This window comes from Calypte anna, chromosome 1 (genome assembly GCF_003957555.1).
Source record: "Calypte anna isolate BGI_N300 chromosome 1, bCalAnn1_v1.p, whole genome shotgun sequence".
NCBI lineage: Eukaryota > Metazoa > Chordata > Aves > Apodiformes > Trochilidae > Calypte > Calypte anna.
In genome coordinates, this window is record NC_044244.1 from 70,385,077 (window position 1) to 70,398,309 (window position 13,233).

Sequence of the window (13,233 nt, forward strand, 5' to 3'; positions counted from 1 at the left end):
CTTCCTAAAGATATCTTGGCACAGCACTACAGAATTTCTTGCTTAACTTTGAATTTCCTTGATTCTGTGGATTTTATAATAGCCTCTGAAAGTTATCTTATTTTTCTTTTAAGAGGTCTGGAAGCCTTTTCTTGCTTTTCTTGTCTCCCTTATGCTACTCTCTTACTTCTTGTTTAACCATTTCTCCACCATAGAAAAGCTCTTTTGTTGATGACAGCATGAGATGTTAATTCTTAACTGCCACATATGTAGGAAAAGAAAAAAGGTTAAAAGTCACTGAAATGGGTCTTGGCTTCTAAAACCAAGGCATAGTGATAGAGATGCTTCAGAGAGGTTTACAAATATTTTTAGCTCTAATTAAGAATTCGAGAGAGCAATGCAATGCTAATTAAAAGAAGAAAAAAACCTCATAGCTATCAAGCCATCCCCCTCAAAACCCACAACCCTGAAACAGATGATCTTATTATACGACATTGATTTGTTGAATTAACAACAGTTGGAATAAAAATCTGGGTATATTATTGTTCCTTGTTACTCATTACATAAATGACCACTGATCTATATTTTCTTAGCAGCAGAAAGAAAGAAAATTTCGCTGTTGTATATTGCATGTAGCAGTATTATCTGGGAACTCCAACCATGGATGAGTTGGAGTTCTAATTGCTGTCCAATTGTGGAACAAAATATGATCTTCCTTCCAAATGAATTTGCAAATTTAATTATCTTAGAGATAAGCATCTGTCACTTGCTGCTACTTTGATTTATCAACTTTCTAAAGTTGGCACAGATATGTTTATATTTTTCTAATTACAGATATTGCACAACAAACGTTTTTCCATTTCACATATTCTCAAGTTGTTTAGCAAAAGTGGAGGCAGATCAGGCAGTAACTATTTCTTCCATATTGTTCCTGTAACATTTCTTGTGTTTGTCCATATTATCTTCTATATTTGGAGTCAACCAAGCAATATGCATTAAATTACCTCCCTGGTTCCTAGATTGCCAGCACAGATCATCATCTAATAAGCCACATTTCAATTACTATGCCTGAATCCAGGAAGGTATTTATATGATTTTGAACTGTTGGACTCTTTCACAGTTCTCTGTGTGAAATCTAAAACATTTGATTGCTTATCATCAAAGCATACATGCAGTTCATTTCCCTAGCTCACTCAGAGACTGAAAAGCACTAGTATTATAAAGTAATCTATGTAATATTGCATACATTTGGGACTAGATAGAGAAAAAGACTCATTTTTAATAACAAAAGAGCTGTAGGCAACAGTTGAGCTTATCCACATAGGTATAAATCCAAGTAGTCTGGCACTGTGTTAAATCCCTGTAGATTATTTAAGTTATTTTTGCAGAGACTCAGAGATAAATCTTGTGATAGAATCTCTCAGAAGAACATTTTCCGTCATTTCCCTTTCTTGCCAGTTCATGGATCTTTTTTACTCTTGGTATCCTTATGCACAAATAATTGTTTGAAAAATCTAGGGTGGCACTAATAACTTCATGTGACTTCTCCCAGAAGTCCTTGATATAGTTTAACTTTGGAATGGTTGGAGTAGGTTTTATAAGTAGCATAAAGCTAGAAGTTAAAAGTCTTTTTATCAACCCAGTATTGTACCAACACTGTATGCTGAATGCTGGTAAATTTGTAATTAAAGATTTTTTTTTCTGTACATTTGTGTATTGTACTTATATAGCTATATATCTTACAAGTACAAGAAAATACAATTGTAATTCATAATTTCCAGAAATATTTTTATGCTTGATACTGTAAAATTTCAAAGAAAACTTATAAAATGTATTGTTATTTCAATATATTTTTATATAAAGCCTACTGTGATCTGCAGCCCCTCTTGCTACCTTGAAGAACACTAGGTTGGTACAAATTTGTTTTTAGGTTGAGAGGCGTGCTAAAACAGGCCTACTTTATCCATCTATGCAAAGTAAAATTATTTACAACCTGACAGTCCAGTTTGTAAATAAAATTATTCTTTCCGTTATAGATTCTTTCGTATAATCTACTTTGAAAACTAATGGATCTAATAATTATTTTTATTGTGCTTCTTTGGTTGTTTCATTGAATTTATAGTTTAGTCAGTAAAAGTGGGTTAAAATATGACATCCTCTGGGTTAATCTGGAAGCCATAAGAATCCTATAAAACAAATGTTTTATAGACAATTGGTGATAACAAAGTATAAGGTATCACAGATTCTGTCTTGGGAAGGCAGATTCCTAGATTACTTCCATCTCTATTTGTCATGATTCCTTTGTTAATCAATTTTGCTGCTTTGTGAGAGGTTGGCAGGAATAAGAACATTCTGTCAGCCAAATGCTGCTGTGCTGTGGGCTGACCAGAATCACAGAATGGCTTAAGTTGGAAGGGACCTTAGAGGTCCTCTGCTCCAGTCTCCCTTCCATGGGCAGGGTTGCCTCTCTACTAGACTAGGTTGCTCAAAGCCATAATATAACAACATAACCATAACATAACATAATATTTTGATGTATTTTCTCAAAGTGTTATCTCTTAAAGTATCCACATCCCATTAGAGATTTTCTCTGGGCTTGCAATGTGAAGATACAGTATGTCTGTGTCATCTTGCTTGTGTCAAGAGAACATTCTCTGAGAAAAAGTTGAGCTTGTCTAGTCAAAACCAACTTTATAATTTGCTGCTAAACTTCATAAGAAATTGCCTGCTGACTTAACAGGACATTCTAATCCTTTATTTCTGTAAGTAAAAAAACCAAAACAAAAAGCTACTTTGTTGCATTATTATAGATACTTTTATAACCTTGCTCAATAAGCATGGTCAAGCTCAAAATGAAGCATCAGATGTAATTAGTCATGTCATTCTGTCTGAATGCTCTTTGAGACTTTCCATCTTCTCCGTTTTCCTGCTGTATCTGTTCTGGCACTGTCTCACATACTAAGTTTTGCTACACTTGCATTCTTTTTGAAAACTGAGACCTTTCCTTGTTGAATCTACTTGCTTGCTATTTTCTATTGTTCCATTGCTGTTTCTAGGTTCTATTGCTGTTTTCCCTCTTTATATTTATTATTTTTCCTCTTTTTCTGACAGTTTATAGTCACCTTTGCAGAAGAAAACCTCTTCTGCCTCCTTTCTTCTCAGATATCCCTGAGAAAGTATGTTTCTGCTAGTTCTGTTTTCTTCTTTAAACATGGCTGTTTGATTTTTTTCAATTGCTTTCTGTTACTTGTTATGATGCTCAGTGTCTTACCTACAAAACCTTATGTACTTTTGCTCTCAACATTATATATTTGCTTTTGTTTCTACATATTTCTCTCTTTTTATTTTTTTCTTCAGTAACTGGTTTATTCTACAGTGTGTAAAATTTTCATATTCTTTCAACCCACTATTTCCTTTAAAACTCCTTCTTTCCTCCCATGTCAAGCAACCATTTCTTCCTTCACATAAAAAATAAAGCATGAAATCAACTTTCCTGACTTGTGTGGTTTTGTGCTAGTTCAACTTTCGTTAATTAAACTTCATATTTTTTCCAGTCTAGGAACATGTATTAATGTATTATCGAGATTTCTCAAAAGTTCTGTGTGCATCTTTGCTTCTTTTTAAAGTTTTCAAGGTAACAATTATGAAACTAATCAAGATTTCATGCTGTGGCCTATGGATGACTCTATAGACTTTTGGACTATTTTTCATTTCAATAAGCATGGAAGAAACTTAGCTTTTTATCTGCAAGTTTAGCCTGAAAAAATAAACTTGTCTTCTGTTAACATTTTCTCTGTGTAAATTACTTGATATAGACTGCTGAATCATTCTGAACCAAAGCTTTTAGAAGCAGTGCTTGGCTTACATTTGGTTAGTATTTCTGCTTTAATTTCAAGCTTTAAAAACAGATTTTGTTAATATTGTCTGCAAATATATGCTTTAGAATTTATTTTTAATTTAGAGATGAACTAGCTAAAAGATCCATAGAGTTAGGGTCTTACAAAATGATCACTTTGCTTCTCAGTTGCCCATGTATTTCTGTTGTTTTATTTTATAAAGTTTAATCCTTGTGAATATAAAACCTACTTTCATTTTTCATTTATTAAGTGGCTAAAAGGTGAAAAACTGCTTGAAGGAATGAATGAGCCAGGTCTGACCTTTGATTTTGACTTGTTCTTGTCGTCTAGACCCAGCTGTGCGCCTGGCGTTGTTCAAAAACAATGAAAATAAACATCTCTACATGAAACCACCAAGGAAGACACAGCCTAGAAGCACTGATTACTTTGAAGGTATAACAAGTATTTCACTTTATCTCTATGCATATGAGCATATATACCTTGTAATGTCTTTTAAGCAACCCTACTTGAAATGTAAAACAATATGCATAAATGAAGACAGGAGTTCAAGGTTCTTATCTGTTTCTGGGTATCTCAAGTTACAGCAGTGAAATATTTCAATTCATTGGGGAGGTGGGGGGTTACTCCTAGAGATTAATAATGAACTGGTGCCTAATTTATTTATTTATTATTATTAAATCATCATCATAAGTATAATCATCATTAAAAGCATCAAAGTGTGTCATCTAGGTATAAATACAATGCCCTGTGATAAAATTTTATAAATTAAATATCACTTCAAATTCTTAATTCCTTGTCACCTTTTCTGAATCTAGCCTTTAATTCCTCATAATTGTTAACACATTTATAGAAAGTTACTTTCATAAATACAGGCTTAAAACTCACCACGGACAGAAGACAAGAGAAGAATAATCACCATGTAAATATGAAATTGTCTTTCCAAATGATTCAAATATTGATGTAGCTCTTTTACTGTTGAAATTCATGTTACAGTACAATTGTTTTAAGTACAATTGCAATAAGGCCAAGATTATTTAATATACCCTTGTAAAAGACAGACCATCTGAAGAGGCATTGTTTTTAGACTCTTTTCATTCCTTTGGTAACACAGAATTGTACTCCCAAAGCTGTGACCTCTGTCTTTTTACCTCTTTCAAAGACATAAACATATGCTATCTGATTTAGACCAAATTGAAGTAAAATCAATAAAAATAATGCTGTGTTAACATTCACCAACTGAAGGTAGAAATCAGAGCTTTCTGAAACACGTGTGCAATTAGTCTGACTATACCTGAACCACAATTCAGTCAATTAACCTAGCTATATGAAAGAACAAATTTGCTTCATATTCATGAGCCCATTTTCCATCTTGGTTGGAAACAATTCTTGGTGAATGCTGAAGAGGAAAAAAGTTTGCACTATTATTTGCCTTGGATCCAAGCATGATTTTAGCTAGAATATAGACTCTGTGCCTGATTTAGCAGTCCCAGTGTCTCATATCTATTCCTGTGGCATACACTTACATGCCAGAATTCATCACATGCTGAAGAAATAGAACCTGCAGACTGACTTCAAGACGCTGGGTGCCCAAAACAACAAGCAGTAATGTGAATGTTCAAAGAGACAAGCTTGATTCCATGCTCAATGCCCTAAAGTAAGAACAGGTTTAGTCTAGCTTCCCTGCCACCAGGGTCACCACTCCTGTTCCTACCAGAAGACATTTCTCTCCATTTTGGGAATCCAGTATATACATTCTATTTACTGATCCTATTGTTTGAATACATGAAGAGAAGACAGTAGCAGATTAGCCATCAAAAGGCAGGCACTGTAGTGACACTCTTGTTCATCTTTCAAGGACCCTTGTACCCCTTTTGCCAGCTAACAAACTGGTATTTTCTTCAGCAATCTGTTATTGGCTACTTACATGCAACCTGCTGAGCCTTCAGGAAAACAAGCAAAACTCTTCTGCTAGACCAGAATATAAAATTGTCCTTCTGCCTGATGCATTGCTACGTCAGATGATATGGCCAGAAAACACTAGGTTGTGGGTTAGAACCCAGAGTGCAGTACAGAGAGTTAATTTATGTGTATGTGAAATACCACCAGAGACAAATAAGAGTTTCTAAATATAGAATTTGGTAACACTTTGCATGCTATCTGCTACAAAGCAATGCACCTGCATAATTTCATAGAGTTGTTTTGTCAGTCGTTTCTTGCCTCAGAGAAAAGCTTTTGTCCCATCTCCACCCTCTCACCTTTTGACTGTTTCTTCCTCTTTTACCTGGCATAGATTTCTTTGGGTCTGTTCTGCAGTGGAAATTCTTTGTGTAGCAAAACATTGAATCTTTTCACTCTGTATCCATAGATTTTTTGGACACTGTATTTTAAGTTAAGAGGGAACACAGACCACCATTGCATGGTGGAAATTCCTCCATTCCAGGCCTTTTACCTTCACAGACTGGTAGTCAGGACTGTGGCAGAAAATTTGGAGTCTGATCTATCTCCTTCATGAACCACTAAATAAATAAAACAATAACAATAAAAAAGTGCATTATATATATTCCTGCTTTATTTCTTAACATTGGGAAATGGAAGGAGAAACCATAGCATCAACAGCAAGTACATGTATTCTGTTAAATATCAGAATAACTACTTTTGAAAGCGGGTGCCTTCTGAAGTGAAACAATTAGAACAGTTTTAGATTTTCAAACTGGAGCACATAATGATAGTGAATATTTAACAGGTAATCTAGTTAAAATATATGATTAATATCTTTCATTTTGATACCGAATTTTGAAAACTTGTGCGTAACTTTGATCCCAGGGGACAATTCATATATCTCTAGTTTGACATACAGATTGTAGGAAAATATATTTTAAAACTTGAGTCACATCATACCTTTTCATTAAATTTTACAAGCATCATAATGCGTTACTCTCTGATGTTACAAAAATCCCCACAGAGGAGCATTATTTTGCATTTATGTCACAATAGAATCATAGAATCATAGAACTGGCTGGGTTGGAAGGGACCTCAGAGATCATCGAGTCCAACCCTTGATCCACTACCGTTGCAATTACTAGACCATGGCACTGAGTGCCACATCCAGTCTCTTTTTAAATATCTCCAGGGATGGAGAATCCACTACTTCCCTGGGCAGCCCATTCCAATGCTTGATCACTCTCTCGGTAAAGAAATTATTTCTAATGTCCAACCTAAACCTCCCCCGGCACAACTTGAGACCGTGCCCTCTTGTCTTGCTGAGAGTTGCCTGGGAAAAGAGACCAACCCCCACCTGGCTCCAACCTCCTTCCAGGGAGTTGTAGAGAGTGAGGAGGTCTCCTCTGAGCCTCAGTATAATCACAGTACACAAAATAGTACACTCAATACTCAAAATAGTACACGTATTAGTCACAGGCAAACAGCACAAGAGAGCATTGTTTCGACAGACAAGAATTTACTATTTACAACTACAAGCAACATGTGAAGGCATGAACCATGGGGATATAATTAAGCGTGTGTTAGTGTATGTGTGTGTGTGTGTGTGTATGTATCTCTCTCATGTAATTTGTAGCATTCATGTGCATTTCCTCATCCTAATGCTTTCCGCTAGATGTTCTCTCAGTTTTTTAAAAATTATTTTACTGGATGTGCTCTTTGTATAATACAAATTCATCAAAACAATTACTTAAATAAATAGTATTTTTAAATCATACATATATATTCAGTTCAGTACATTATTGTAAGCCAGAGAATAAGTGTAAATATGTGTTTAGTGCTTCTCAAAGAAACTATAGCCTGATCAAAAAACTGAAGGCAGGTGAAAGCCTGGCTTGAAGTACTTTCACTTCTGATGATTTGCTGGACATTTCCTGGGATTATCTATATTACACTGGGGTTTTTGTGTGTGTGACAGGGTTATGCTTCTAGCGTGGTTGTTGAGTGTCAGTGCTAGTTGGCAAATAAAATACATCTGCTTATAGTTTTAATGAACAAAGAATGTTGTAGATTTTTGTGTGTTTTGTAGATGGTAGCATATTTTTAGAAGGCTTCATGACTGCTTTTCCTCTTCTCTGGGGGCTATTTCAGACATTTATTTGATGTTAGTAACCTTGATTATTTTGGATAAAGTAGATCAGGAATGGAAAAAAGAATCTATCCTTGACTTTCTCTTTTCTTGAAAAGTTCCAGATAGTCCTGATTGAATGTGTAACAGAGCATCCCTGCCAGTTTTCAGTCTGTAATTACAGGGTCTGTAATTTCATTTACACAAAGGAAGGATACCTACTTTTCCAAACAACAGTGTGAGTGCTTTGTCCCAGTCCAGCAGCTCAAAACTAAAGGAGCCCCCAGGCCTAGAACATTGTTATACTACAAGCTTTTGCAACATTATATGACTTTTGGGGTCCTCTAATCCATCAACTTCAACAATTTTTGTGGTTTAGCTAAATAATTTCTGTTGAATGAGAAGCTGGATTTAAACTTACAAAGTTGGAAAATATTATTTGTACATGATTCACTTAGTCTACAAAGTTCTGAAAAACTATGTTCTAATTAATTATGTGGATTAAGTGGTTTATTGGCACATATAATTATTTTTAGTCATATCCATATCTGTCAGTGGTACTTCAAAGAAGTGGAAACAATACAACTTAACTTCACCCAGTAATGTGCAAAATGGCCAGTGCCAGGAAATTTAACTATTCTAAAAATGCATTGGTCTGTTTTGTCAAGATCTATTTACTGTAGCAGTTTTGGAACTTGTAGTTCTAATTGGCAGTACTGTATTTCCTGTCATTTTATGCTCATTGGTGACTAAAGAAAATTTAATGGGTATAATGTTAAGACAGATTTTACCAAAACAAATTTCATAATGAACAGATTATGCTTTCTCAGGTGGCATTTAATTATGGAAATATTTATTCATTTCTCTTTAAATTGTCAGTAGAAATAACATTTTTTTTTTCATATTGAAACAAGAATAAGAGGTAAAATGATCTTTGGACTATGTCATATGATTGGAATATAAATATCAGGGATCCTTTTGAAGATGTCTATTTCACAACTTTAAGGTAGCTCACGATTATGAAACTCCTTGTAGTCTCAAGTGGAAAATGTTGCAAGACATTCTTGTAGATTATCATTAGTAGCACTAATTAATCATGTGAACTTAAGAAATTGAAAAGTGGTAATTTAAGGTTATCTTTGAGTTAATTACGTGAGGTCATTAAAATATTATTGCATAATGATCAACATGGTTTCTGAGATTTTCTGTGTTACAAAATATGGAAGCGTTGAAGAAGTATATGTGGCAATTAAACAGAATGTATATTAATTCAAATTAATTCTTTTAAATATCTCATTTTAAATAAATGAGAGTGGATGTTCATGATTTTCTGTGCTTTAAATATTTTGTTGTTTGTTATTAAAGAGCATTTAAAAGGCACTGAACTGTAGCTAGTAATTAGTGTTGGCTTTTTTTGTCTTTTAGAAATTATCTATTTTCAATGGAAAATATAAATGGCATCATCTCCCAGGAAGCTCATTGTTTGTAAACATCCATTTCTAAATTAAGTCATCTATTACTGAGCTGTGGTCTGAAGAAAATTAATAACCACAGTCTAAAACTGGCCCTGCTGCAGTTCTACTAGCTGAATTGCCATGTTTACAGTAAAATGCAATTATTACATACCACCCAGTCATTAAATTTGTATGTCACGTTAGGGAAGCACTTTCTAAACCATACAGCACTGGCAAAAATGACAGAATAATGCATTTCCAGAAAATGTCAGATCTGTCCTGAAACGCGATGAAAATGCATTACAGAAACCTGTAGTGTGGAAGGGGATCTATCTTTTAAAATCAGAATTCTGTGGCTTTGTTTCTTTTTATTTAGCTTGAGCTCACACAACAGAACTCTCTCATTGAAATATTTTCTCATTTTAAGGAATTAATGGCTCTCCACCAGCCCTTTAACATGTAAAATGAGTAGGTTACTTGTGTCCAGTACATCCAAAAAGAGCCAGGATAAAATAAACATAAGGAGTTGGATATCTTGGAAAAAATCTGTCATGGGTTTGGGTTAATCATCTCCAGAAGAAATTCAACTTGATGCCTGAAATGTAAGACTTCTTGGAGAAAGCAGTAAAGCCTGAGGCAGTGTTGATCTGAAGGAGTGCTCTCCATGGGTCAGAGCTGCTCTGCTGGCAGAGTGCAAACCCAGTTCACAACAGCGGTACGCTGAAAAGTTGTAAAAGACTGCAGGGGCCTTGCAGTGCATGCACTCAAGCTTCAGTTACATAGTTCTGGTGGCCCAGTTTCTTATTATAAAATAAAACTAAAAAATAAAATCTGTGCCTAATTTTCTAGCCTCCTGTCCATCAATTATACTGTAGGATTTTTTCACTATTCATGGAATGAAGCTGAGATGATGGTATATGTTTGTTTTGGTTTGTTTGTTTTTAAAAAGTAAAATATCATTTGAATGCATTTATGCAGTGAACTTCAGTGTCTGAATATTTAGAAATATCTAGGCATATGAATTTTTAGTAATATTCTTGGTTTTTGTATTCAATTAAAAAACAAACATAAAAAAACCAAAAAAACCCCAAAAAACCCACCAAACCAAAACACAAACCAAAAAACCTTTCTATTTGTCTGAAGTTCCTGGAAAGGAGGTATCTGTCATAGGTACATACCAACTTAATACCATGGATTCTCACTGTTGTTCCAGTCTTTACATGTTAGAAGTTTCTTACATATTCCAGCTGCCTGTGTATTATGTCTTTGTTTATGTCTCCACTGTTTTGCAGACTTGGAATTTGTTGTGGTGATATCAAGACTTTATTAGTCCATCAGACTTAAATGTTATCTCTGAGCTGGAGAGTGCTTGCTTCAACTAACTTACAATAACTGGATTTTATACAGTGTGTACGCTACCATTTGTGCTTCCATTACATAGTCATTTACTGCTCATAATAAAGAGCCTTTGCTGCATTTTGCCTGTAACTACCCAATTATACCTTCAGTAGGAATGAGTTTTTATCCAAAATGTCACCAGAGGTTGGAAACTAGCTTTTCTTATGTTGTATAAGGTAACAGGGTGGCTCAAATAGTTTTATTTGCATCTTCTGAGATTCTCTCTTTTTTCTCCTTTCCTTGACATTTTATGTACAACAGCGAGGTAGTGAAGATATCTGCAAGTCACCCAATGTGTACGTAAACAAACTGACTCCATGTTCACAGCTTTAATACTACATAAGGCAATCATTTTGGATGAATAGACCCCTGAGTACCGAAGCATTTCAAATCCTTTTTCATTTGACCACTCAGTGACCTGATAAGTATTTCCTGTCCCTAAGTAAGGTTGTGACCCAGGTCTTAGAGTGCAAAAGACAGATAATTTTAGCAACAAGTTAAATCCAAATGGATTTGGTTGGAGGGGGTAAGTGAAAATAGGTTTGGCTAAATTCCTCTAAAATAAAGTGTTACAGCACTCAGATTTAGTACATCTAGTTAAAAGTAATTGTTGAATTTGTTGCCATCTGTTTGGATGCCTGGGGACTGCAGCCTGTATTGGGGTGGCTTGTTTATTTGTTTATACCCAGTACTCTTTTTTACACTTCAAAAAACTAATTGCTAATTAAAAGGTCATTAAATGTGCATTTTTAGATACGTTCCAAGCATTTTCCAAAGAGAGTATTTCACATGTTAAAATCATGTTGGTATGCAAATGGTATTTTGACATTGGCCACAGAAAATGTATGTTCTATGTCTATAGAAGTATTATGAATATTACACTGCACAAATGCTCAACTTGCAGAAGAATTTCCATTTGGTATAGAACTATAAACAAGGAATACAATGTATTCTTAGAAATATTTTATAGGTAGAAATCTTGTTTCAGTTGGACAACATGATATATTTTAAATCACATGTAAAGAAATGTTTCCTGTAGCTAATACATCTTAACAGCAATATCTCTATGTATTTTAATTACTTTTTGGAAGAATTAAAGGAAGGCCTTCATCCCAGAAATTTTCATTTATTTAAAAATGTAATTGATTAAAGTTTCTTGCAGAGGAATTCTTTTTTTTTTTTCTATTATGTAATGGGGACTATGGTATTATGGAGAATTAATGCTATTAATGAAGTCAGAGATAAACAGTATTCCAAAATGTCCATTGTCATGTATTTAGTAATGAAAACACATTTAAGTCTCTTCCTTTTTTATAAGTAGTAATGTTGTGATTCAGATACTAATAAATATGTGCAATATTTGTCAAGCAAAACATTTAAACAGGACTCTAAAATTTTAATCTAGTATTTAATATTTTATGCTACTCAAAACTAACTTTTATACCAAAGTCTTATTCCTTTTGTAATCTATAAAATCTATCTATTACAAATCCTTTTGTAATCTATAAAATAATATGTATGGTGAACCTAGGTGAATTTATAAGACATTGTAAATAACTTGAACATTTTCATAAAAATGTGCAGTCATGCAGTGTAATTCCTATGCTGTGTTATTTCTCTAAGGTACATCTTCCAACTTCAGAACTTTACAGTTCATTTCTTACCCTGTGCAATACAGAAATACTTAGCAGTTGTTTGAAATTCACAGGTTTGTGTTGTTTTATGTGTGCACTGCAGATATTTTATCTGGTTTGTGTATATGAAAAGGGTAGAAATACTGAATTTTCGAGGGTTTTTTTTTTTTCTCATATTCTTATGAAAGGCTGTATACACAGAGAAATTTTATTTACATGGCAGTCTAGAATACTTCTTCCTCTGCAGGTTTATTGTCACATTAACTAATCTAACATAGTTATAATTTCATAAATTGCTACATTTGTATAATCTCATAGGTAACGCAGTCCCTGAAACAAAAGAAATAAATCCATGTAGCCAGAGAGAAGAACTTTATTTAATTTTCACCATCATCATTAAACAAACAGATTTCTTATTGCTTTCGTTCTTTCAGTGGTTTCTAAATGCAGATTGAGTATTGGACCTACTAAGAAATTGTGGAAAGCCATTTCCCTACAGCTCTTGCATGCCTATTGTTTTCTATGAAGCAAGTTTAGTAATTTTCAGCTCATGAAAAGAGCAGGGATATCACTTGTCAAAGGTAGAATTTAACTGTTTAAAATGGAGATTTTTAAAACTACTGTGTATTTTAAAGCTAAATTTACTGATAATTCCCTTTAGGAACCGATGTATATTTTATTGTAGTGAGTGTAGATAAATTAGTAGTGAATTCAAAAAGAAAGGGAGCTATGTGCTAGTAGGGCAGAAAGTTCTGATTTAACCTACCAATGACCTGGCTTTGTTTGTTCAGATGACAGTTCTAAAAGTGTGCAGAGAATATTCCCTTTTAATACAGTTACTTGCC

At 34.0% G+C, this 13,233-nt stretch overlaps 1 protein-coding gene across 1 annotated transcript in view; it reads left to right on the forward strand.

The window, feature by feature from the left end:
* The window catches only part of LRRIQ1 (leucine rich repeats and IQ motif containing 1), a 106,769-nt gene that overhangs the window by 59,344 nt on the left and 34,192 nt on the right, over nt 1–13,233 (forward strand). The window contains exon 23 of the mRNA XM_030465526.1: nt 4,167–4,268. Coding sequence (XP_030321386.1) covers nt 4,167–4,268 — 102 coding nt within the window. The remainder of the gene's footprint in view (nt 1–4,166; nt 4,269–13,233) is intronic.